The 24,132-nt window shown below is 17.8% G+C and overlaps 5 protein-coding genes across 5 annotated transcripts; 3 read left to right on the top strand and 2 right to left on the bottom strand.

Moving 5' to 3' along the window:
- Positions 1 to 1,556: 1,556 nt before the first annotated feature.
- Positions 1,557 to 2,096, top strand: PF3D7_0936100 (early transcribed membrane protein; the record flags this gene model as incomplete). The annotated part of the gene is made up of 1 exon (XM_001352189.1): positions 1,557 to 2,096. One exon carries the CDS (start codon positions 1,557 to 1,559, stop codon positions 2,094 to 2,096), a length of 540 nt encoding a protein of 179 aa, XP_001352225.1.
- A 2,584-nt stretch (positions 2,097 to 4,680) lies between these two features.
- On the top strand, positions 4,681 to 5,061 carry PF3D7_0936000 (ring-exported protein 2; the record flags this gene model as incomplete). The annotated part of the gene is made up of 2 exons (XM_002808943.1): positions 4,681 to 4,872; positions 4,969 to 5,061. The coding sequence occupies 2 exons, from the start codon at positions 4,681 to 4,683 to the stop codon at positions 5,059 to 5,061; spliced, it is 285 nt and encodes a 94-aa protein (XP_002808989.1).
- A 4,834-nt stretch (positions 5,062 to 9,895) lies between these two features.
- Positions 9,896 to 12,220, top strand: PF3D7_0935900 (ring-exported protein 1; the record flags this gene model as incomplete). Its single annotated transcript, XM_001352187.1, has 2 exons — positions 9,896 to 10,084; positions 10,268 to 12,220. 2 exons carry the CDS (start codon positions 9,896 to 9,898, stop codon positions 12,218 to 12,220), a joined length of 2,142 nt encoding a protein of 713 aa, XP_001352223.1.
- A 728-nt stretch (positions 12,221 to 12,948) lies between these two features.
- PF3D7_0935800 (cytoadherence linked asexual protein 9) lies at positions 12,949 to 18,863 on the bottom strand (the record flags this gene model as incomplete). The annotated part of the gene is made up of 9 exons (XM_001352186.1): positions 12,949 to 14,232; positions 14,445 to 15,211; positions 15,623 to 15,781; positions 16,145 to 16,330; positions 16,479 to 16,610; positions 16,767 to 16,829; positions 16,974 to 17,027; positions 17,136 to 17,738; positions 18,089 to 18,863. The coding sequence occupies 9 exons, from the start codon at positions 18,861 to 18,863 to the stop codon at positions 12,949 to 12,951; spliced, it is 4,023 nt and encodes a 1,340-aa protein (XP_001352222.1).
- A 3,831-nt stretch (positions 18,864 to 22,694) lies between these two features.
- On the bottom strand, positions 22,695 to 23,504 carry PF3D7_0935700 (Plasmodium exported protein, unknown function; the record flags this gene model as incomplete). The annotated part of the gene is made up of 2 exons (XM_001352185.1): positions 22,695 to 23,222; positions 23,409 to 23,504. The coding sequence occupies 2 exons, from the start codon at positions 23,502 to 23,504 to the stop codon at positions 22,695 to 22,697; spliced, it is 624 nt and encodes a 207-aa protein (XP_001352221.1).
- Positions 23,505 to 24,132: the final 628 nt, after the last annotated feature.

Raw genomic sequence — 24,132 nt, 5'->3', positions numbered from 1 at the left:
CAACGTGAAGGTGTCCATATATATATATATATATATATTATTAATATTTTTTTATTTTCAATTTTTGTCCTTTTATTTTTTCATTTCCATATACCTTGGAAATGTTCAAGACTTTTAATATAATTATAAAAGATGTATAAAAATTATTTTTCTTTTTACATCTTAAAATGTTTTATATTATATCTATATTAAAAATAAATATATATATATATATATATATATGAAGAAAATTATAAACAAAACAAACATATATACATATATATAATAATACATATATAGATAGAAAAAAAAAATTATGATGCTATTATACCCGATGATAATAAAGGGCTATATGTAAAATAAGAGAGCCCTAACAAAAGATGTCCTCTTACAAAAAAAATAATAAATAAATTAATATATACATATATATATATATATATATATATATTTTATATACCACAAAATATAAAGCTGTGTACTCCTATTTAAATTTATAATCAGGGTTGTACACTTATAGAATTTTTATTTTAAATAAAAATGCTCAAAATTTAATAAGGATTTTATATAATTGTTCCAATAAAAAAAAAAAAAAAAAAACATCAAATAAAATATTATACATATATATATATATATATATATATATATAATATTTTTAAATGTATCTAATTTTATATACTCCCTACTTCAATATAAGAATACAATGTATTCTCCTATAAAACATTTCTACAATTTCATTTTCTTCATTTTTGTTTTATTACGAATTGAATCCTCCTCGAATACTATCTTCATAAAATCTCCAAAAAAAAAAAAAAAAAAAAAAAAAAAAGTATATATTTATTTCTGTACCCGAATGGTTGCATGTCAAAAAGGATACAAAAAAAAAGAAAAAAAAAAAAAAAATTTATTATTAATATATAAATATTAACATTCATATAATATAAAAAAAAAATATATATTTTATCTTTTTAATTTTATATAATATTTAAAAAAAAAACTCTTTCTCAATTATCATTTTACCCTTTTTCTTATATTTTTTATCTTAAACCCACACATTTAAATATAAATATATAATAATATCCTATTATATTGTTATAAATATAAATTATAAAATCCATAAAAACTATAAAAATTAAAAAAATAAATAAAAATATTAAATAAGTTTAATATATATATATATATATATATCAAAATCGAAATAAATATATATATAACAAATCATCAAAAAAAAAATTATTTACATTTTTTAATATTAAAAAATCTTTTTGGGAAGAGTATTCCTTTATTTATTTAAAAAAAAAAAAAAAAAAAAAAAAAAAAAATGTATTCTTATCGAATTGTAGCAGGATTATATTATTATCCCTTTCAGTAAAATACACCATTAAAGAAAAAATAAAAATTATATAAATATATAATAATATATGATTAAATATATAAAAATGATAGATACATGTATATATATATATATATATATATATATATATGTATGTATGTATGTAATAATATATTTTCCTATTAAATCTTCTGAATATATATATATATTAATATTACAGTTGAATTCCTAGAACACTTCTATCAAAATGAGGATTTTAAAAGTATTAACCCTTTTGGTATTTCTATTGTGCATCAATGTTTTCTCACCATGTTACACAAAGAATGGATTCCTTTCCAGGATTAAGGACCGATTTACTAAGTTTGAAAAAAAAATGAAGGATAAGGAAAACAAGAAAAAACTTCTTATATCTGCATCAATTGTAGGATTATCTCTTCTAACTAATCTAATAGTTGGTTTTGCTTACTATAATTACAGAAAAAACCAAAGAAATCAAGCTCTTGAATTTCCTCAAGAAGAATCAAGAAGAAGAGCAAAAGAAACAAAAGAAATAATTGATGAAATTAATATTAGATCAGAAAAACAAATGGCAAAGAATTTTAGAATGGGAAATGAAATAATACCAAGATTAAAAGAAGTTATGACATCTATTGAAAATGAAGGTAAGAAAAAAAATTTAGATCTTACTCGAGATGATATTGCTGATATGTCTTATTTCATATTTAAAAATTTATTCCATCTTTCAGAAACTTGGAAAAAAAATCCCACCTTAATTCCAATAGATTAATCATTCTATTTAAAAATAAAAAAAAAATGTGATATTATATAATATGTCCCATGGGATATACATATATGGACATATAATATATAACAAGCACATACACATATATACATATATATATATATATATATATATATATATTATTATTATTATTCATAAATAATTTTCATTTTCTATTACTATATGTGTGTCTTATAATTAATATAATAATATTATAAATAATTTTATTTTTCATCATCATTATTATTATATTATAAATTTTGTATATTACTTATATTTCTATCAATTCATAAATGTTCGTATTTTTTGTTATCTAATATTAAAACGAATTTTTCCTTCAATGAAAAAAAAAAAAAAAAAATTGTATCCCTGTATAAAATAATATTATTTAGAAAATTTATAGACAATTTGATATATATATATAAATATATGTACTATTAATTTTATAAATATATATATATATATATATATATATATATATATATATATATATATATTTATTTATTTATTTATACATAATCATATAATTTTTTATTTTCATTTTTATTTCAAAAAGGAAAAACACATAGAAACCGTTCGAAATAAATAGTAACATATATGTAAGAAGAATAATTCATAAAAATAAAAAATAAGTAAATAAATTCATTTAGTTTTTATATTTTTATATTTTTATTTTTTCATTTAATATATTTAGATTTTTAAATAAAATATTTTTATATTTTAGAAGAACTTCACTTTAATATATCACATTCATACATAAAAAAAAAAAAAAAAAAAAAAAGAAAGAAAAAAAAAACAATAGTTATATATATTCATAATTAAATTATATTATAATTATATATATATAAGGTAAAATTATAAAAAAAACTAATCTATCATATCAAATTTATTTTTATATTCTAAATATTAAGAAAATCAAAAATTTCCCTGTATTTTTATTTTTTATTTGTTTAAATAGTAAAAAAAAAAAAAAATAATTAAAATAAAATAATATCATTTTTACCTAAATTTTGAACACATAAAATATTATTGCTCCAAATATTTATTATAATAAATGATAATATTTTATAATTATAATTTTTTATTGTTTTTATTTCATTGTGCTATTCCCACCAAAAAAAAAAAAAAAAAAAAAAAAAAAAAAAAAAAATATACATATATATAAATATATATATTATTAAGTATAATATTTATATATTTATAAATATTATTATTTTATAAGTATATTTTAATGAAAACATATAAATATATAAAATTAGGAAATTAATTTTAGCCTTTATCCTAAATTTTGTATATATATATATATATATATATAATATATAATTGAGTAATATTGATTTTTTCCTATTTTCTTCTCGTATTATATGATATTAAAGCATTCAATAAAAAAAGAAATATAAAAATAATGGCATATATATTTCTTCTTTTCTTTTAATTGTATTCTATATGTAAAAAAATACATGTAAGTATTTTTTTTATTAAAATATTCTTTCATATATATATATATATATATATATATATATAATATATATTTTCTTCTTTTTTATTGCACCTTCTACCCCTATGAACGATCCTTATAACGACATATATAATAGATATATTCAGTTACTATAATAATATAAATATATAACCAGAAATTTATGGTTAAACAGTATATATATAAAAAAAATAATAATAATAATAAATATATAAGAGGAGGATACTTTTTTTTTATTATTATTATTATTATAATAAAAATACATTTCTTTTTTTTTCTCATTTTAAACATTGTATTATTTTTATATGAATATTCTATAAATAGATAGATGTATTTATATACAAAAAAAAAAAAAAATAATAAATAAATATTATTTTATAAAAATACAAAACATACATTTCGTTATATTATATAATAATAATATTTATGTTACCCACATATGGGCAGAAAAAAAAAAAATAATAATAATAAATAAATAAAAGTATTATTAATTAAAAAAAAATATGTAAAATTAAATAAAATAATAAATAAAAAAATTAGAAAAATTCAAATATTAAAAAAAAGGAAAAAAAAAAAAAAAAAAAAAAATTGATTTGTATTTCTTTTAATTAATTATTTATGTATTTTATTTTTCAATAATTAAAATTTCCATTAATTATTCTATATATGAAAACAATAAAATAAATTATTTTTTTATTATATAATCAAAGTAATATATAATAAAATTATATGCAAGCATATTTCCTAATAGAAAAAAAAAAAAAAAAAGGAAAAAATATATAATATATAAATTAATATTTTTAAAGCAACATATATTATTATATAAACCTTTTTAAATTAATATATCTATATATATATATATATATATATATATATAAATATATTATGTATATTTTTAATTATTTTATTTTATATTTTTTCTCTATATAGAATAATTTTTCATTGAACATTATATGCAATAATTGTATATATTAATAAAGGGTGAAAATATAATAATTATTTGTAATATATATATATATATATATATATTATAATAATAATAAAATAAATAAATAAGCTTACTTTTAAGATACATTATACATTTTTAAACCATTTTTTTAATAACACAAATTTATGAAAATGTATTTAGCTGAAATTTTTAGTTCTGGTAAAGAGTCTTTGTTATCTTTAAAGGATACTTTAGGATCTAGTAATTTTTCTCCACTGAAACCATGTGAAGGCCTTGAGTGTTTACCACAAGTATTATTTTTGTACGTTATATTTCTTTTATTATGTACAGGAATTTTTATGCATAATAAGAATAAGGTAAACACTTTTTATTTTTATTGAATATATTATATATATATATATATATATTTTTTTTTTTTTTTTTTTTTTTTTTTTTTTTTGAAATATTTTTAGCTTAAAAAACAACAAAGGTTAACAAATATGAATGATTCATATGATGCAAAAAATTCAGGATTCGCAGAACAGTATGATCAACAACAACATTAGGAACATCACCATGAAAAATCTCATAATAATGGACAAAATTCAAATGTACCTAAAAATTCTTTTCAAAATAACAAATCACAAAACCATGTACAAAAGTCAAAAGTAGAAAATCAAAAAGTACCTGTTGCACAAGGGTCACAACATAAAAGTGCAGCAGTGAACGCTTAAATATATAGAAACGGAGAAATAATAAATAAAAAAAAAAAGCTAAAAAGTAAAGACACATAATTTATTTCTATCGTATATATAAAAAGTATATCATCCATAATATTGTAGAGAATTAATAATGCGATATTTGTGTAAATGATCTATTTGTATACAAATATATTTCTCACTCTCTCTCTGTCTATATATATATATATATATATATATATTAGAAGGGTCATAATAAAAAACAGAAAAGAAAAAAATTTCCCCTTTTTCTTTTTCTTAATATATTATTTTTTTAGACATTTTCTACCTATTTTCATAAATAATTAAAAAATATTAATATTGATAAATAGAACATAACAGTTAAAAAACCTTTCTAAGAATTATATATATATATATATATATATATATATATATATATATATATATATATATATATGTATATATATATATATGTGTGTATATTTATATTTATATTTATGTTTTTTTTTTTTTTATTTTCATTTATGTATATGTTTAATCTTATATTTATTTATTTTATTATTTTATTATTTTATTCTTTCAATTATTTGTAATGTATATTGTATATAGTGGTGTTTTTCTTTTTTTCTTTTTTTTTTTTTTTTTTTTATATTTCCCCCTAAATAGAGTGCATTATATATATTAATATATTATTAATTAAAAGCTAGTTCATGTTATCATAACTTCTGAATTTTAAGAATTCATATTGCATTTTTATGTAAAATTAAAATATAAGATATTATTTTAATATAGTGATTTTTCATGTTATTTCATAATTAATAAAATTATACTTATATATATATATATATATATATATATATTATATGTAGAATATATATAGACAAAGGATTTTTTTTTATTTTATTCTTTCGCATGTTTTTTTCATTGTAAATTTATATTTTAAGCTTCTTTTTTTTTTTTTTATAATGTTCAGTCATTATATTGAATCAACTTTTTTTATATAATATTTAATTAGTTTTATCACATCTTTGTATGAGTGAATACAAATTTATAAGTATTAACATTAATATAATTATTTTCCTATTGATGCTTTATTTTTTATTTTATTTTTTTTTTAAATACATATATATAATTATAAGAAATCGTATAATTATTTTTTTCTTTTTGTTTTGTTTATATATTATCAAAGCAAATCAGATAGTAGTACATTTAAATTAGACTTTCTTCAAATATAATATTTAATAGAATAAAAATATATATCATATGTCTCAAGAAAATACATACTAAAAAGGTAATTATGTGTTGCATATGTGTCAGCATAAAATATAACTTTATTTTAAGTTCTATTCATTTTTTATATTATTTTTTACTTACATGAATATTACTTTAAGTATAACATCCCATTATAATAATAATTTTTTAGATCACACATATAAATAAATAAATATATATATATATATATAAATATATATATATATATAAAGCAAAATTATATAATTACCATCTTGTGATTTTTTATAAATAACCAAAATAAACGAAAACAAAAATTAAGTATTTCAAAATAATAAATAAATCACAACTTTATATAACATATGTGATAATTTATATTTTATTTGTATATAATAAAAATGAAAAAAAAATTATAATTTACAATATAATATAACATTTATATGTGTATTAAAATATGATACACTTTTTTTTCCTTAAAAATATAATCAGTAACCCATTAAAATTCATATATTATATTTTTTTCATTAGTATTCCTTTTTATTTTAATGCATTTTTTTTTTTTTTTTTTTTTTCTTTGGTGTATTTCGTAGGAAAAAATAAAATAAAATAAAATAATAACAAAAAGTAGGAGTTAAAAAAAAAATTTTCATACATATAACTATATATATATATATATATATATATATATATATATATAACACATAAGGAAAGATGAACTTTTTTTTTTATTTTTTTTATTTTGAATATCCTAATTCGTATTAATCTAATTATACATATAATGTTTTTATTATATTTATAAATTTTAATATATATATATATTATTCATTTATTTCATTTTATTCTTTTTTTGTGCTTTTAATTTTTGTGTTTTCCTCTTTTTATCCTACTTTATTTATTTATAAATATGTTAATAAGCGTATGAAATTTTTTTTAATTTTAAAATTACATACAACCATATGAGATATGTTAGCCTATTTAGTATTCATCATAATATAAAAACAAAAATAGAACATTACTAATATGGAGAAATTTAAATCATATATATATATATATATGCAAGTTTTAATTTATTAAAACATACTTTTTACAACGTTCTTATTTTATATTAAAGTGGAAAAAAAAAAAAAAAAAAAAATCCTAATTTATATATATAATTTTATAGAATAATAAAATATAAAAACAATTCACTTAAATTATTAATATAAAATACTTTTTTGTTTTATAAATATATATATATATATAATAAGTATCAAAATATAATATATATTAAAATATATTTTTTTTATACATAATTCTCTTTTCCCACTTATTTAAATAATGAAACAAAAATTTACATATATAATTTATGAAAAAAATACATGCATGTAAATATAAATTGCTTTTAAAAAATCAAAAAAACATATAAAAATATAATATTGTATAAATTAAAACATACAAAGAAAATATATGTAAAAAATAATAATTATATATATATTTATGGATATTATATTATCTATATAAAATAATAATATTTAGAGGGTTATTATGAAATATAGTTTATATATATAAATATTAAATATATATACATATATATATATATATATATATATAATATAACATACTGTATATTATATATTATAATGGTATTATTATTTTTTATAATCTAAATATAATTAATTAATTTACAAACAACATATACAAAATAAAGTATACAAAAGGGGAAAAAAACGCCCAAAAAAAATAAATAATAAACCAAAATAAAATACTTTTTGTATATATTTTTATTTCTATATATATATATATATATATATATAATCCTTTTGAAATAATAATACAAGAAGGGAAAAAAAAAAAAAAAAAAAGAGCATACATATTTTTTTTTATCTGTTTAGAATAGGGAAAAAAATAAAAAATAATAATAATATATAAATTATATGATAATTATTGTTATTAATATTGTATTCATTTTGACAAATAAAATATATTAATATATATATAATATATATTATATAATAGTTTATTTTTCCGTTAAAAAAAAAAAAAAATTTTAATTATTCTTTCTATATATATATATATATATAATAATAATACATCTATATATTAATATATATATCTTCCAACAACTTTATTATTATTATTATTATTATATATAAATTCTAATGTTGTTTTTTTGATATCTTTATATTTTTAACAAAAGAACAATAGTTTTTTTTATATTGATTAACTTTATTTAAAAAAAAATAAAAAAAATAAATAATACATTTTTTTGTTAAAATTTGTATTTTCTTAAATGTTGTTATCATTTTAGAATTATATAAATTATGAATTAACAAGGAAAAAAAAAAAAAAAGAATACGTATTTTATATTTTATATTTTATAAAATAAAATAATAAAAAAATATATATATTTATATTTAATATTTTTTGTACGACTTTTGGAAGCAAACAAAATTTAAGCAATATTATATATGAAAAGAAAAAAAACGTATTTCTTTTTTTGTAAGAAATTAATAGAATAGTATTTGTATTTATTTTAGAAAAATAATTAAAAATTAAAGGACAACAAAATATATATATATATTTTTTTTTTTATTACCTTATAATATAATAATAATATACATCTATATATATAATATATATTACATATATTATTTATTCTAATTTACATTTGTATATTTCAATTATAATAATATTTTGTTACATGTATTTTTAAATAGAATTCTATAATAATTTTACATATGTACATTTATTTTATCCTTAAAAAAAATTAAATAAGATAAAAATAAAAGTAAAAAAAATATATGAATTTGCATATACTATTTATAAAATATAATTAGTAAATTTCCTATTTTATTTTTTCTACATATATTTATGTATGTTATATAAATATATATTTTATATATAGTACTTATATATATATATATATATTTCAATATTATAAAATATTAAAATTTTCTTGTATTCCTTTTTTTAAATTTTTTTATTTTTTTGCACGTTCTTTTACATATTATATATATATGTTTTTTTTTTTTTACAAAGTGTTTTGTTATATAAAATATACATACATATATATTTACTATTATTTTTATTTTGTATTCTTTTTTTTTTTGGTGTTTGTTTTTATTTAATTTTTTTTCTTATATTATAAACAAAAGATATTATGTATATTTCATTCATATAATATTATTAGAATAAGAAAAAAAAAAAAAAAAAAGAAAAAAAAAACGAAAAATAATAAAGAAAAATTAAAAAAAAAAAAAAGGTTCGTACAATATATATATATATATATATATATGTAGTTGCTTTTTTTTTATTTTTTTTAAAATTTTATATCTATATCTATATATATATATATATTTATAATATAAACCTCACTGCCCACCCCCGTTTATTTGTTTTGGTATTCGTAATATATATGCTATACATATATTATACGAAAAATTATGTTTAAAAATTAATATATATAGAATATACACAAATTTATTATTGAAAAATGGCTGATTATAGTAGTAATGAAGAGGAAACTCCAAAGGAAGAAAAGAAAATCTCTAAATTGGAAGATATGCAAAGCCCATTTGATTATAAAAGATTTTTTCGTAAGTACACAATCTTTGCTCCCTTTATTCTTGTGTACTTTACCTTAATGTTTTTTGTTAATTCGACTGTGCAAAATGGTACAATGGTAGGAACACAAAATATGAGGAAAAAAATAAAATAAAATATTAATAATATATATATATATATATATATATATGTATATATTTATATTTTTTATTTATTTATATTTACATACATGATTACATATATATATATATATATATATATATTTTTTTTTTTTTTTTTTTTTTCCATTTATAACTTATAGTTATTAAATTCTATAAAGGAGAATGCCAACTCGAAACTTCCTGCTTTATTATGGAATAAAATAATAGGGAAGGGAAATGATAATGAAGTAAATTTTGAAGATAAGAAAATGATAGAAGGTAACAAATCTGGTAATGGAGAAGAGCACAATAAACATAAAAGAAGACAAGTAGACAATCAAGAAGATGATTATGATGTTGATGAATATGGAAATCCAAAATCGGGTGCTCCATACAAGAGCGAAGAAGAACATGCAGAACAACAAAATTATTATGGAGAACATCACGGAGATTATGAAGACAAAAACGAATATCATGGAAAATCCAATATAGAAAATAATAAAGATTTTCCAGAACAGGGACAAAAAGACGAAGAAAAAGAAAAAGAAGCAAAAAAAAAAGCGGAAGAATTTGAAAAAAGAAAACAACTACATGAAGAAGAAAAAAGAAAAGCTAGAGAAACACAACAAGCCTTACATAAAAAATTACAAGAACAATTACAACGATTAAAAGAACAAGAAAAAAAGAAAGTGGAACACCAAAAGTTAATACATAAAATTAAAACACAAGGTGATGTAGATCCAGCAGTGCAAAAAGTACTTAACAAGTATAATCAAAAAGAAAAAGATGAAGAACAACAGATACTTAAAATAAGAGACTTACAAGTACAATTACGTCATATCCAACAAAGAATTCAAAGTCTAAAATCTACTAATAATGGCCAACCAAAAACAAAAGATGAATATTTACAATTAAAAGATCTACAAAAAGAATATTATGATAAAGAACAAGATGAACAAAATATGATAGAACACTTAGAACACTTACAAGGAGAAATGCAATACTTATATGAAGAATTACAAATTGTATATGATGAAAACCAAGCAAAAACGGCGCAAGCAAAAGATGAACAACATGAATTGAAACCACAAGCTGAAAAAGATGCATCAAAACTAACAACAACATATGATCAAACAAAAGAAGTAAAACCACAAGCTGAAAAAGATGCATCAAAACTAACAACAACATATGATCAAACAAAAGAAGTAAAACCACAAGCTGAAAAAGATGCATCAAAACTAACAACAACATATGATCAAACAAAAGAAGTAAAACCACAAGCTGAAAAAGACGCATTAGCAAAAACAGAAAATCAAAATGGAGAATTATTGCCTCAAGCTGAAAAAGATGCATCAAAACTAACAACAACATATGATCAAACAAAAGAAGTAAAACCACAAGCTGAAAAAGACGCATTAGCAAAAACAGAAAATCAAAATGGAGAATTATTGCCTCAAGCTGAAAAAGATGCATCAAAACTAACAACAACATATGATCAAACAAAGGAAGTAAAACCACAAGCTGAAAAAGACGCATTAGCAAAAACAGAAAATCAAAATGGAGAATTATTGCCTCAAGCTGAAAAAGATGCATCAAAACTAACAACAACATATGATCAAACAAAGGAAGTAAAACCACAAGCTGAAAAAGACGCATTAGCAAAAACAGAAAATCAAAGTGGAGAATTACTTACTCAAGCTGAAAAAGATGCATTAGCAAAAAAAGAATCTGAAGCTCCAAAAGGTTCATCAACATCAGATAAAAACACAACGGAAAACCAATTAAATGCAGAAGCACAATCAGAAGTAAAACCACAATGGCAAAAAGACTATTGGAAATCAAAAAATGAGTCACAAACAGAAACAAATAATACATGGAAAAAAGATTCATGGAAAAAAAAAACAGAAGAACAACAAAATGCAGAAGCTCAACAAGAAGTAAAATCACCATATGAAAAATATTCATATAATAAAGAAACTAAACCACAAAATGATAAATACACATTAAACAAAGAAGTAAAACCACAAAATGAAAAATACACATACAATCAAAAAGTAAAAGCTGAAAATACTGAATCAGAAAAATCATTACTAGAAAGTTCTGTATTTAATTAAATGCACAAAAAAATATATTTATTTCATTACCATATAAAATAAGAAAAAAAAAAAAAAATAAATATATATATATATATATATATGTATGTATATACTTTTTTATTTTTTTATTTTTCTTTTTTATTTTTCATTTTTCTTTTTTTTTTTATTATTATTGCATTTGTAACTTTTTGTATATTTTGTTTTCCTCTTTTTTATTTTTGTTCTTAAATTTATTATAAGAAATATGATATTCTCCTTATATTTATTTATATATTCTTTTTTCATTTTTTATTTTTTTATTATTTTGAAACGCTTATTAAAATTGATTTTAAATTATTATATCAATCCTATATTTTTATTAAAACATATTTTATGTATTCTTTGAATCATATCAAAGAACATCCAATTATAATACGTCAAAATTTACACATGTAAATAAAGTGTATCATAAATTTAAAAATATCAAGATAAAAATATATATATATATATATATATATATATATGTATACTAAAACATAAATATGTAAAGAAAAAAAAAAAAAAAAAAAAAAAAAAAGAGGGGGGAAAACATATATATTTTGCATGTTCTCTTAATAATTATAATATATATATATATAATTAGAAAATGTGAAAATTCTAGTTGTATATTTTATTATTAAAATAACTCATGGGTTGTACTTAAAAAAAAAAAGATAAATAAATAAAATTATTTTTCATCATATATATATATATATATATATATACTTTTAAAAAGGATCATAACGATAACGTTGCAAAGGAATTAATTCATAACGTTTCGTTCTATCTATACCATCATCATAATATAAAAGATCCTTACTATTTAAAAATTGTTCATTATCATCTAAATCATCAAAATAATCTTCATTATCATTATACATATAATTTGTATTTTGTTTTGAATCCATTATATCAAATGTTGGAAGAGGAGTAATGTCAGTACCTTTATCCTCTTGTACTTCCTGTACTACATTCTCTTTATTACGAACTCTTGATACCATTGCTTCTTCGTAAGCACCTTCCTTTTTAGTAGATGTATAAGCTCTTGACATAGCCTTGAGTAATTTATCAACTGTCAATTTATTGAATAATCTTTTAATGTACATGCACACATAATTTTCTAATATTGAATAAAATCTATCAAAAATACGGATAGAGTTTCTCAAGAAAAATATAACATTTTCAAAATAAGCGTATGCTTTCATCATACCAAATGTAAAAAACGAAAGGGACAAACCATGACTAATGGCATAACCTACTTGCCAATCAATACTATGAACAGAAGGTTCATATTCTGGTTGTTGTAATTCTACACCTTTTGTTTGTTTTCTCAATTCTTCAGGTAAGTGATTTGGAAAATATAAAATATTTCTATATAACATATTACCTCCCATATAATATCCAAAATATGGCCAAGTATTTGCCATTGATTTACCATCAAAATCATTAAAAACCATTTTATACCATTCTTTTCCTATAATACCTTCTGTTCTTGCCTTAAGTGTATAAAACACTAATGGTATAAATTTTTTATCAATAAATTGTGACATTTTTTTATAAGAATGGAAATTGGCACTTCCAATGGCTTGATATTCACATAGAAGACCTAAATTATTTAAATTGTACATGGAGAAAAGAACTGAACATAAATAATACAAATTAGCCATAATAAATGTTTTTCCATATTTGAGTTGGATGGTTGGTTTTTTTATATTCATTGGGAAAAAGACATTTGTTAATTTATCATACATACTTCCATAGTAAGCATAGGCAAAACGTAAGAAAGGTTCATCGTGTACAGATAAACGCAACATGTCTGCTTTACCATATATTCTATCAAGTTTATCTACATCATTACTTATTTGTATAACGAACATCATTTGAAATACTGTAAATAAATTTTTTGCAAAAAATCTGGATGCCATAGATTCATGGATTTCTTTCTCTCTATCTGCTTGGCTCATTTTAGAATAATTCTTTTCCACATTAAACATGAAAATATTATTCATACTCTGTAAATAAGAAAATAGATTGTGTATTTGTATGTATGTATATCATAATAGTACGTATTTATATATTTTAGAATATAGCATGATATATGATGGAAAAATGGAGAAAAAAAAAATTAAAATGAAATATCTACAAGAATATGTATATATATATATATATATATATATATATATATATATATATTTATTTTATTTTATTTTATTTTTTTTCTAACCACATCATCATTTCTTCTGTGAGAAAAATAGGTACCTTGTATTTTTTTAAAGAGTAGATAGACTGTTTGTAAGAAAGAGGTTTCTGAAAATAAATCTTTGTTCATTTTATAAATAACAAAAAAATCATTTACCACTTCTTTTAACATGGCTTTATTTAAGGTATATGCATATATAAGTCCATGTTTGTAAAAGTTGATAGGGTTTCCAATAATATTATGCAAATAATATTTAACTCTATCCCATACTTTTGTAGACATGGGAGTACATGAAAATGTTTTTCTTAAAAGCATAATATCAGCTCCAAAGATAAGTTGATCATAATTTTTTGTATATAATTCAAATGTATCTCTCATTAGCATAATCTTATTACTTATATTATATGGGTTATGATATTTGAACAAGGTTAGGGCATGTTTTTGATTAAAATACATTAAAAAAGCTTCATCTATAAATCTTTTTAAGTGAATGTTCCATTTACTATATTTCGGTGGTATAAAGGTACCTCGTTTCATATTTTCAGGCATGTTATATCTTGTGTTTGCATCATCATAATTTATAAAAAAGAAACCAGTGAGATATTGAATAAACCAATCTTTAAATCTAGCTTCTATCATCATACTTATAGGGAAAGGGTGTTGAAGATTTGCAGGTGTTTCGTTTAAATAACTAAAGAAATCTAATTGTAAAAATGCATTTAGATGTATTAAAAATGTTATACATTTTTTAAGCTTCTCTATCAATTTATTATCAATTAGCTTTTCCAATTCTGCTCATATGAGGGAAAAAAAAAAAAAAAAAAAAAAAAAAAATATGAATAAAAATAATAGTTAATATGTAATTGTACTATATAGAGACACTCCAAAGTAATATATATAAAAATAACCAATATGTTCATAGAGAATATATATGAGCGTAAATTAATAAATATATATATATATATATATATATATATATCAATAAAAAATATGCAATTTATGGCATACATAGACACGTAAATGTAATATATATATAAATAAGTAATATATAATTAGAGAATATATAGACACATTAAAAGTATATATAATACTGTGTTAAATGGTTAAATCAATGCAATATATATAAATTCATAATGAAAAAAATTAAAAAATAAATATATATTTCCTTTTTCTCTTTGAGTAATTATTATTTTCTCGGTTACCTTCTAATAAATATATAGATACATATTTTCTTATACGATAATTATGCATTCTCTTTATAGTTGAAGGCATCCACTGGAATGTAACCATAGTTCTTTTTGTATCGTCTTCATCTTTTATATTTAAATACATGGCATTAGAAATGCTATAATTAGGTATATCTATAAGAATGAAAATAAATAATTTTAAATGAATATAAAAAAAAAAAAATTAAAAAATTAAAAAATTAAAAAATTAATATATAAACATTAACATATAGACATAAAAACAAATATACTTAATTACATATCCATCTTTATGTATATGTATTTTTATAATATTATTATTTTTTAAATATATGTTATTTGAAGCACAACATATACGTATTTGTAAATTTAAAAAATAAAATAAATAAATAAATAAATATATATATATATAGAGTTTTCATTTTTTTTCTCGTTTTTTTTTTTTTTTTTCTTTCTTTTTTCTTTTTTCTTTTTTCTTTTTTCTTTTTTATATTTTTTTTTTTTTTTTTTTAAATATACCTTTATATGTTGTCATTCTAAATAAGAATAAAAAGGTATACCAATTTAAATCGTGCATTAAGTAATTACTATAATCCTCATAAATATTCATATTTGTTATAAAGGAGCTTATATTATTTACTTTTAATATTTTTGTTACAAATATATAAAATTTCTGTGCCATAGACATTTTATCCTGAGATTGATCTAAAAATTAAAAAATATATACATAAATATATATATATATATATATAATATATATATTATTATTATTATTAAAATATATGTTATAGGTGTGTGTATGAAAATAATAAAATCATTATATTTTATTATATATATTCTTTTATATAATTACCATTTATATATAATAGGGTTCCTTCACAAATACTACATTTTGAACTATCAAATTTCTTATGACGAAAAATTGAAGCAATTCTGTGAGAAAATGATCTATTTTTTCTATTTCTTATATAACATTTTTCAACACCTACAAATAAAACATGTAAAAATCAATTCATTTTTATAATAATACAATATTTATGTTTCTATAAATTATGTTACCATATCTTTTCAATTCATGCTGTTTAATATATATATATATTTTTTTTTTTTTTTTTTTTTGATTTTCATTTTTTATAATTACATTTTACAAGATTTTGATATAATTCCTTCAATCCAACCTGATCTTTATAAGAAAGCTGAATGGCTAAAAAATTAAAATAAATAAATATATATATATATTCATGTGGCATTATATAATAATATGAATACACCAACATATTTATATACATTAAAAATTTTATTCTATTTTACTCTTTCCAAATTTATTTTTTAATTTTTCTTTTATTACCATTATAATATCCTGGTAAGTATAAGGAACTTACATATGCATTATTATTTCCATCTGATTGTATAATTTAATAAAAAAAAAAAAAAAGTATGTATAGAATCATTTAAAACATAATTCTTCATTTACATATTTTATATATCATTTATATTTTAATTAAATTACTTAAAACTCCAACGAAATTTAAAAGATGCATATATATAATATGATCACTATTAAAAACACTGTAATATTTTATAAAATAAAAATAATTTGTAAACAAATTAAATGGATCAACTACTTTTGAAACAGGATCATTTTCTTGTGAAAATTTATAGTTGTTATTATCATGAAATTCTATACCCTTTTCTTGTTCTTGTTTAAATCTATCACTTTCATATATATTACACTCCTTTCTACTTCTACACATAAATTGTAAAAATTTCTCTTTTAAATGTTTATTTTCTAAATATATCTGTACATTCAAACTTAATTTATGCATCTTACTATATAATTCCATCTGGTATTTATTCATGTGATGTATTAAAAACTCTAAAACGGAACATTCTTCTGATGTGGAAAATATATTATTCTTTAAATATTGTTCTCTTCTTTTCATTTGTCCTTCATACCAACTACTTTCATCACAAATCAAATCTAACACTTTAAATCTATCTGATTGATTAAATTTTAAAATACTCTGCCAGTTAAGATATTTCAAACTTCCTATTTCAAAATACTTTTTATAATTCTTTAGAGCTAATTTTAAAGTAATAAAATGCCCAACAGCTATAAAAAATAAAATAAATAAATATATATATATATATATATATATATATATATATATTTTATTACATATTTAAACTTTAAATATACAGCTAAAACAAATAAAAATTTATTATGAACATACACACGCAAAAAAAAAGTATTACGAACATACAACCAAAAAAAAAAAAAAAATTTATGAACGTACAGCCAAAAAAAAAAAAAATTTTATGAACATACAGCCAAAAAAAAAAAAGTATTATGTACATAAAAATAAAAAAATGTTATCATCAACATATACATAACAACAAAATAAATCTATTATAATCATAAATATAATAAAACAGTATTCAAATTTTAATAGAGAACATTACCTATATAATGTGAACCAATCATATTAAATATTCCTATATGATAGTAATTGGCTAATTTATCTAGATTTTCCATAAGTTCAATACTTGGATGATTCGTAAATAAAAGGTCATCATAATCAATTATATCAGATTTCGTGTCTATTGGCATGTATGTAGAGATACCCTTTTTAATAGATCTATGAGTTAAATTATTGGTATTGAATATCCTGTCTCTGAGTCTTAATGCATTAATAGTATGTTCGTTTAATTTTTTTTCTTTATTTGTAAAAAGTTTATTCATTTCTAATAAAGATTGTTTTATATTATTTGTATTTTTATAAGCACTCATTGGTGTTTGCATAAATTTTATTATTTTTAATGTTCTAACAACAATATTTTTCCTTTTAAGCATATCAGATATTTCGGGTTTATATTCTAGAGTTATTTGAGTTTTTAAAGTATGTTCATATTTTACTATATCATTAGCACTACAATTGGATGTAGGTATTATATATGGCTTTTCTGCTCCATCAGCATTTAATTCATTAAGTATTTTAAAATTTGACATATTTAAATACTTATCAAGATCACCTTTCATTATTGGAATCTTTAATTCATCTTGTTCTAATGTCTGCAATAACAGATTTTCTAAATTGCTTAAGCTATTGTATAACTCATCATTGTCTAATATGCTTTTTATTTCATTTATATTATCTCCTTTGTAGGTACATTGTATATTTCGTGCTAAGATAAAAATTATGTAAAAAATCGTTGGTTGAATAAACCAAATTATCATTTTACAATATTTATTTTATTTAACTAATTTATGCATGAATTAAAATCTATTACTATTTATTAAATAAATATTCTTTTTCTTAGTGACAAAATAATAGGAAAAGAAATTAAATTAAAATAATGTATAAAAGATAACAAGGTACATGATTATCTATTTATTAATGAATAAAACCAACAAATTTTGAATCCATATATCAAAAAAGAAAAAAAAGTAAATAAAATAATAGAGAAAATAATAAAATAAAAGATCAAAAACAATTTCTTTTTAAAATAAAATTTACCAATTATGAAAAAATATAAAAATATTACATACAAAATAATATATTATATATATATATATATATATATATATATATATATATATATATACATATATATAATTCATGTCATTACATGAAATTCTTTTTATAATAATAAATTTGTCTTCTTTCTCTTTACGTAATAAGGTATTTCGATGTGTTTTTCTTACTACACTTAATATATTAATACAATTAGTTTATATAATATTTTATAATTTTATACTAATAATATTTGCATATATTATATATATTAGTTCGTATCTGTATATTTTTAAAAATATGGATTATTTATTTTTTTTTTTTTTAAATAAATATATTTAATATTAATATATTTACTTATAAAATTACTTGGTGCATTAGAATATTTCAATAAATTTCCTCATATATTAATATTAAAAATAATACAAATAATTTTGACATATAAAGAAGTTGCGTGTAACTTTAGATTAAACTTATTTTTTTTTTCTCATTAAAAATTATTGCTTAATAAGAATTATTTTTTTATTTTATTATTTTTTTTTTTACTTGAAAATTAATACAAAATTGTTATTAAAATATATTTTTTTTTCATGATTATATGTATTGCTAAAAAAATACAATATTAATAATTATTTATAATTTAATCGATATTAAAATATGTAGTACACATATTATATCATATACATATATATATATATGTTTTTTTTTCATAAAAGTGTGCAAGGCAAGACGCATATGTATATTAAATATATATATATATATATATATATATATATATATATATATGTATATATACATAATTATGAATTTTTTTTTAACACAAATAAAAGGAATAAAAAAATATATTAAAATTAAAATGTAACATATAAATGTTCGGTGAAAAAATATTTTTTTTTAAAGATAATTTATATAAAATTATATATAATATATATTCGTTATATTTGAAGTGAACGTCAATATAATTAATATATGAATTGCTTTTTAAATATTAAAAAATATGTGTAAATATAATAAATAAAAAAAATACTAAAAATATTAATGTGAGGAATAAAATATATTCTTCAATATATATTATAAAAATTGAATAAGAAAAAAATATTATTAATTTTAGGTTCAACTGAAATATTTATTTATTAAAAATTTCCTTTTTATATCTATTTACCTCTTTGTTAAAAATGATAAAAATTATAAAAATAATGTTTCAAAAAATTTAAATATTTTTATTTAGTTCAGTATGCATATTTATATTTTTATATTTGTAATCATTATTTTAGTATTATCATATAATAGACTATTTTTTATATCATATTTGTAATATTTTGTTTATGTGTATTTATTAAACCATATGGTGATTTTGAATTTTTTTTTTTTTGTTTTTTACAATTCATTTTAATTTTAATATTTAAAATTAAAGATAAATCTAAAAATAATTAACATTATATAATGTTCTTTAAAATAATATATATATATATATAATTTGTTATTTATTTTTTTTTTTTTTAATTATGTTAAATATATTTTTAAATAACAATATTATTATTTTTTTATTAATATGCTAATAAATAAAAGGTTTTTTTTTTTTATGAAATATTCAATTCATGGAATTGTATTTTTAGACCATTTATTTTATAATATTACTTTATATTTTTTCCCAAATAATTTCCTTTTAAATCCTTTTTATAATTTAATTAAATATTTATATCATTGTTACAAGTATAATAAAATTAAATGATTAATTTATTCATGTTATTTGGGTCGTTTTATTTTCAAAAAAAAAATTATTTATTAAGTATTACACTAAAAAAAAAAAAAAAAATAAAAATAATAAAAAGACGATTATCTGTTCTATAAGAATTCTTAAAATATACATCTATTTGAAAATGGGAAATTTTATAGGTGAAAGATAGATTGTATTAATAATTTTCTATGTATTTCTATTTCCTAAAATTTTCCTAATGTTTCATGATATAATCCACATTTTAGTTTTATAAAAAATAAAAACTGTAATCATGTTCATGTGTCAAATGTTTTCAAATAATTATTTATAATAATAGAAACACAATATGAGGTATATATTTTATTAAAAGTTTTTACTATAGAACGTTTGAAATTATATAAATAAAATCCCCCAAAAAATATATACAACCTACTGAAAAGCATAATGTTTCTGTATTACATTAAAATATTCAAATTTATTTAAAAATAATAAAAATGACATTCAATTTTTTTTCATAATATTTTTATTATATTTATGATTATAATAGATTTATTTTGTTGTTATGTATATGTTGATGATAACATTTTTTTATTTTTATGTACATAATACTTTTTTTTTTTTTTTTTGGCTGTATGTTCATAAATTTTTTTTTGTTTTTTTTTGGCTGTACGTTCATAAATTTTTTTTTTTTTTTTTTTGTTGTATGTTCATAATACTTTTTTTTTTTGTGTGTATGTTCATAATAAATTTTTATTTGTTTTTTTTCTCACAGAAGAAATGATGATGTGGTTAGAAAAAAAATAAAATAAAAATAATAAAATAAAGTAAAGTAAATATATATATATATATTATAATTATTAAGAGAACATACAAAATATATATGTTTCCCCCCCTCTTTTTTTTTTTTTTTTTTCTTTACATATTTATGTTTTAGTATATTATTATTTTTATAACTTAATTTTTTGATAATTAGGGTTACTATTTTTTAATATAATTTATGAATAAAATATTTTTAGCTCAATTTGTTTAAGAAAATTGTCATAACAATAATATATTTTTAATCCCTTTCATATTATACTTATGATAATATTTAAACATATACTTCTGGCAATAATTTTATGGATATAAATGTTTCAAGTATCATTTTTCAAATTCCTAATTTTATTAGGGTGCATTTTTTTTTAAATATAAATATTAAGAAAATTAAAAGGTTCAACGTATACATAAATAAATTAAGATGTACCAATTTAATGATAAAATGAAAACGACTATTACATTATAATATATATATATATATATATATATATATATATATATTACTTATTAAAATTAAAGGGGTATGTTTGTCTTTAAATATTAAATAATAATATATTTTTATTACAAATTATATAGAGCAAACACCTTATATCTATTAAAGATATATGTATATTTATACATGTGTATGAGTATTTATGTATGTCCAAAGTATCATATACACAACCAAATAAATTACACTAAACAAAAAAAAAAAAAAAAAAAAAAAAAAAATTAAAAAAACAAAAATATATTTATATATGCAACATCAGTTTGCAATTAAGAAAAACAAAATAGTTTTCTTTTTATAACTATATACTTAAGTTTTATCCAAAGAATTTTACAATTAATGTTACATATAATATTTTCAATTTAAAATTTGTTTATAACTCACAAGTATATTTTATAATGTATGCTATGAATATATATATATATTTTTTTTTCTTTCGCACACGTGAAAGAATTTCTATATTTCCATAATTTTTTTGTTCTTCATTTTCTTTCCACCCATCTTTAATTTGCTTTTTTTACATTGTTCTTTTAATTACTTAACGGATTTGATATCGAAATGTTCCTCTTTATATTTTAACCATTTATTTACGAGACATTCAATGAAAGAATCCTTTTCACTCAATAATTCATCGTTAAATAATTTAAACGATACTATTTTTTCATATATAAATTTATTCATATCTGTAGTTGTATATTGGGTTTCTTTAAATCTTAAATAATCTTGATAATCTTCTTCTTCTTTCATTTTAATACGATCTTGTACTTCATCTCGCCAAGTTTTCCATGTATCATTTTCTATATCTACATTTACTTTATTCTTTATACAAACTTTTTTAAATTCCCAAAATATCTGCTTACATATATCATTCAAATCTCTCCTCCATTCAAAACATATGTTCTTCCATTTTTTTTCCAAATCACTACTACTATTCATTTCAATCTTTTTATATCTTTGTTCTGAAATATATAATGATGCCAATCTACGAGCTGTTAATTTATTACCCATATTTATTTCACCTTGCAGGTAAGGTAATTTATCATTTTCTATATGGCTAGCACACTAAAAAAAAAAAATAATAAAAAATAATAATAATTATTATTATTATAATAAAATAAAATAAAATAAAATAAAATAAAATAAAAATAGTTGTAATGTATATGTAAACAAATGTTATTTTAATATACATATATATATATATATATATATATATATATATATATTATTATTTCATATCCTTCTTATTACTTGTAATATACAAAATATAACAATAGTGAAAATTTTAAAAAATATACAATTCGCTGAAAGTTTCTGCATTTTTTTCATGTCTTTATTTAATCTCATTTTAATGACTTTTAAAACAGATTACTTTTTTTAAATGTATGTTATTCTCTCTCTATAAACACATACATATATTATTCATAAAACCCTTCCAACTGTTGTTATAATAATATCCTCATAGGTTACTCTACTTCTATTAAATCTAATGTTTTTTGTTTTTTGTTTTTTTGTTTTTTTTTTTTGGATTTATTTTTCTAATGTATATATTTTGGTTTTCCCATCCATATATATTTACATTAAATAATATAAAATATATTCATTGTCATATATAATTTTTTTTATGCATCATAATATATACAAAAAAGAATTGAATCCAGTAATAAAACAATTAATAAGGTTATTAAAAAGAAATGTTCTTGTCCATATATAAAATTAGTTTATACAACTATATTTTTTATTATATATTTAAAAATAACTTTTTATAATTTTTATATTTATTTAATTAGAACTAGAAGAATCTTATGCAATTTTATAATATATAACATATAGAAAAATTTTTGTTGTTGTTGTTGTTGTTGTTTAATTTGTGAACATATAAATATATATATATATATAATAAAATATAATATTACATATTATTATATATTTGTAAGCATTATGTTTTATGTCTTTAAACTATGATGAAGGGTCT

The sequence above is a fragment of the Plasmodium falciparum genome (assembly GCF_000002765.6).
Source record: "Plasmodium falciparum 3D7 genome assembly, chromosome: 9".
Classification (NCBI taxonomy): Eukaryota; Apicomplexa; class Aconoidasida; order Haemosporida; family Plasmodiidae; genus Plasmodium; species Plasmodium falciparum.
Note: the sequence above shows the minus strand (reverse complement) of the source record. Positions and strands in the feature narration are given on the sequence as shown.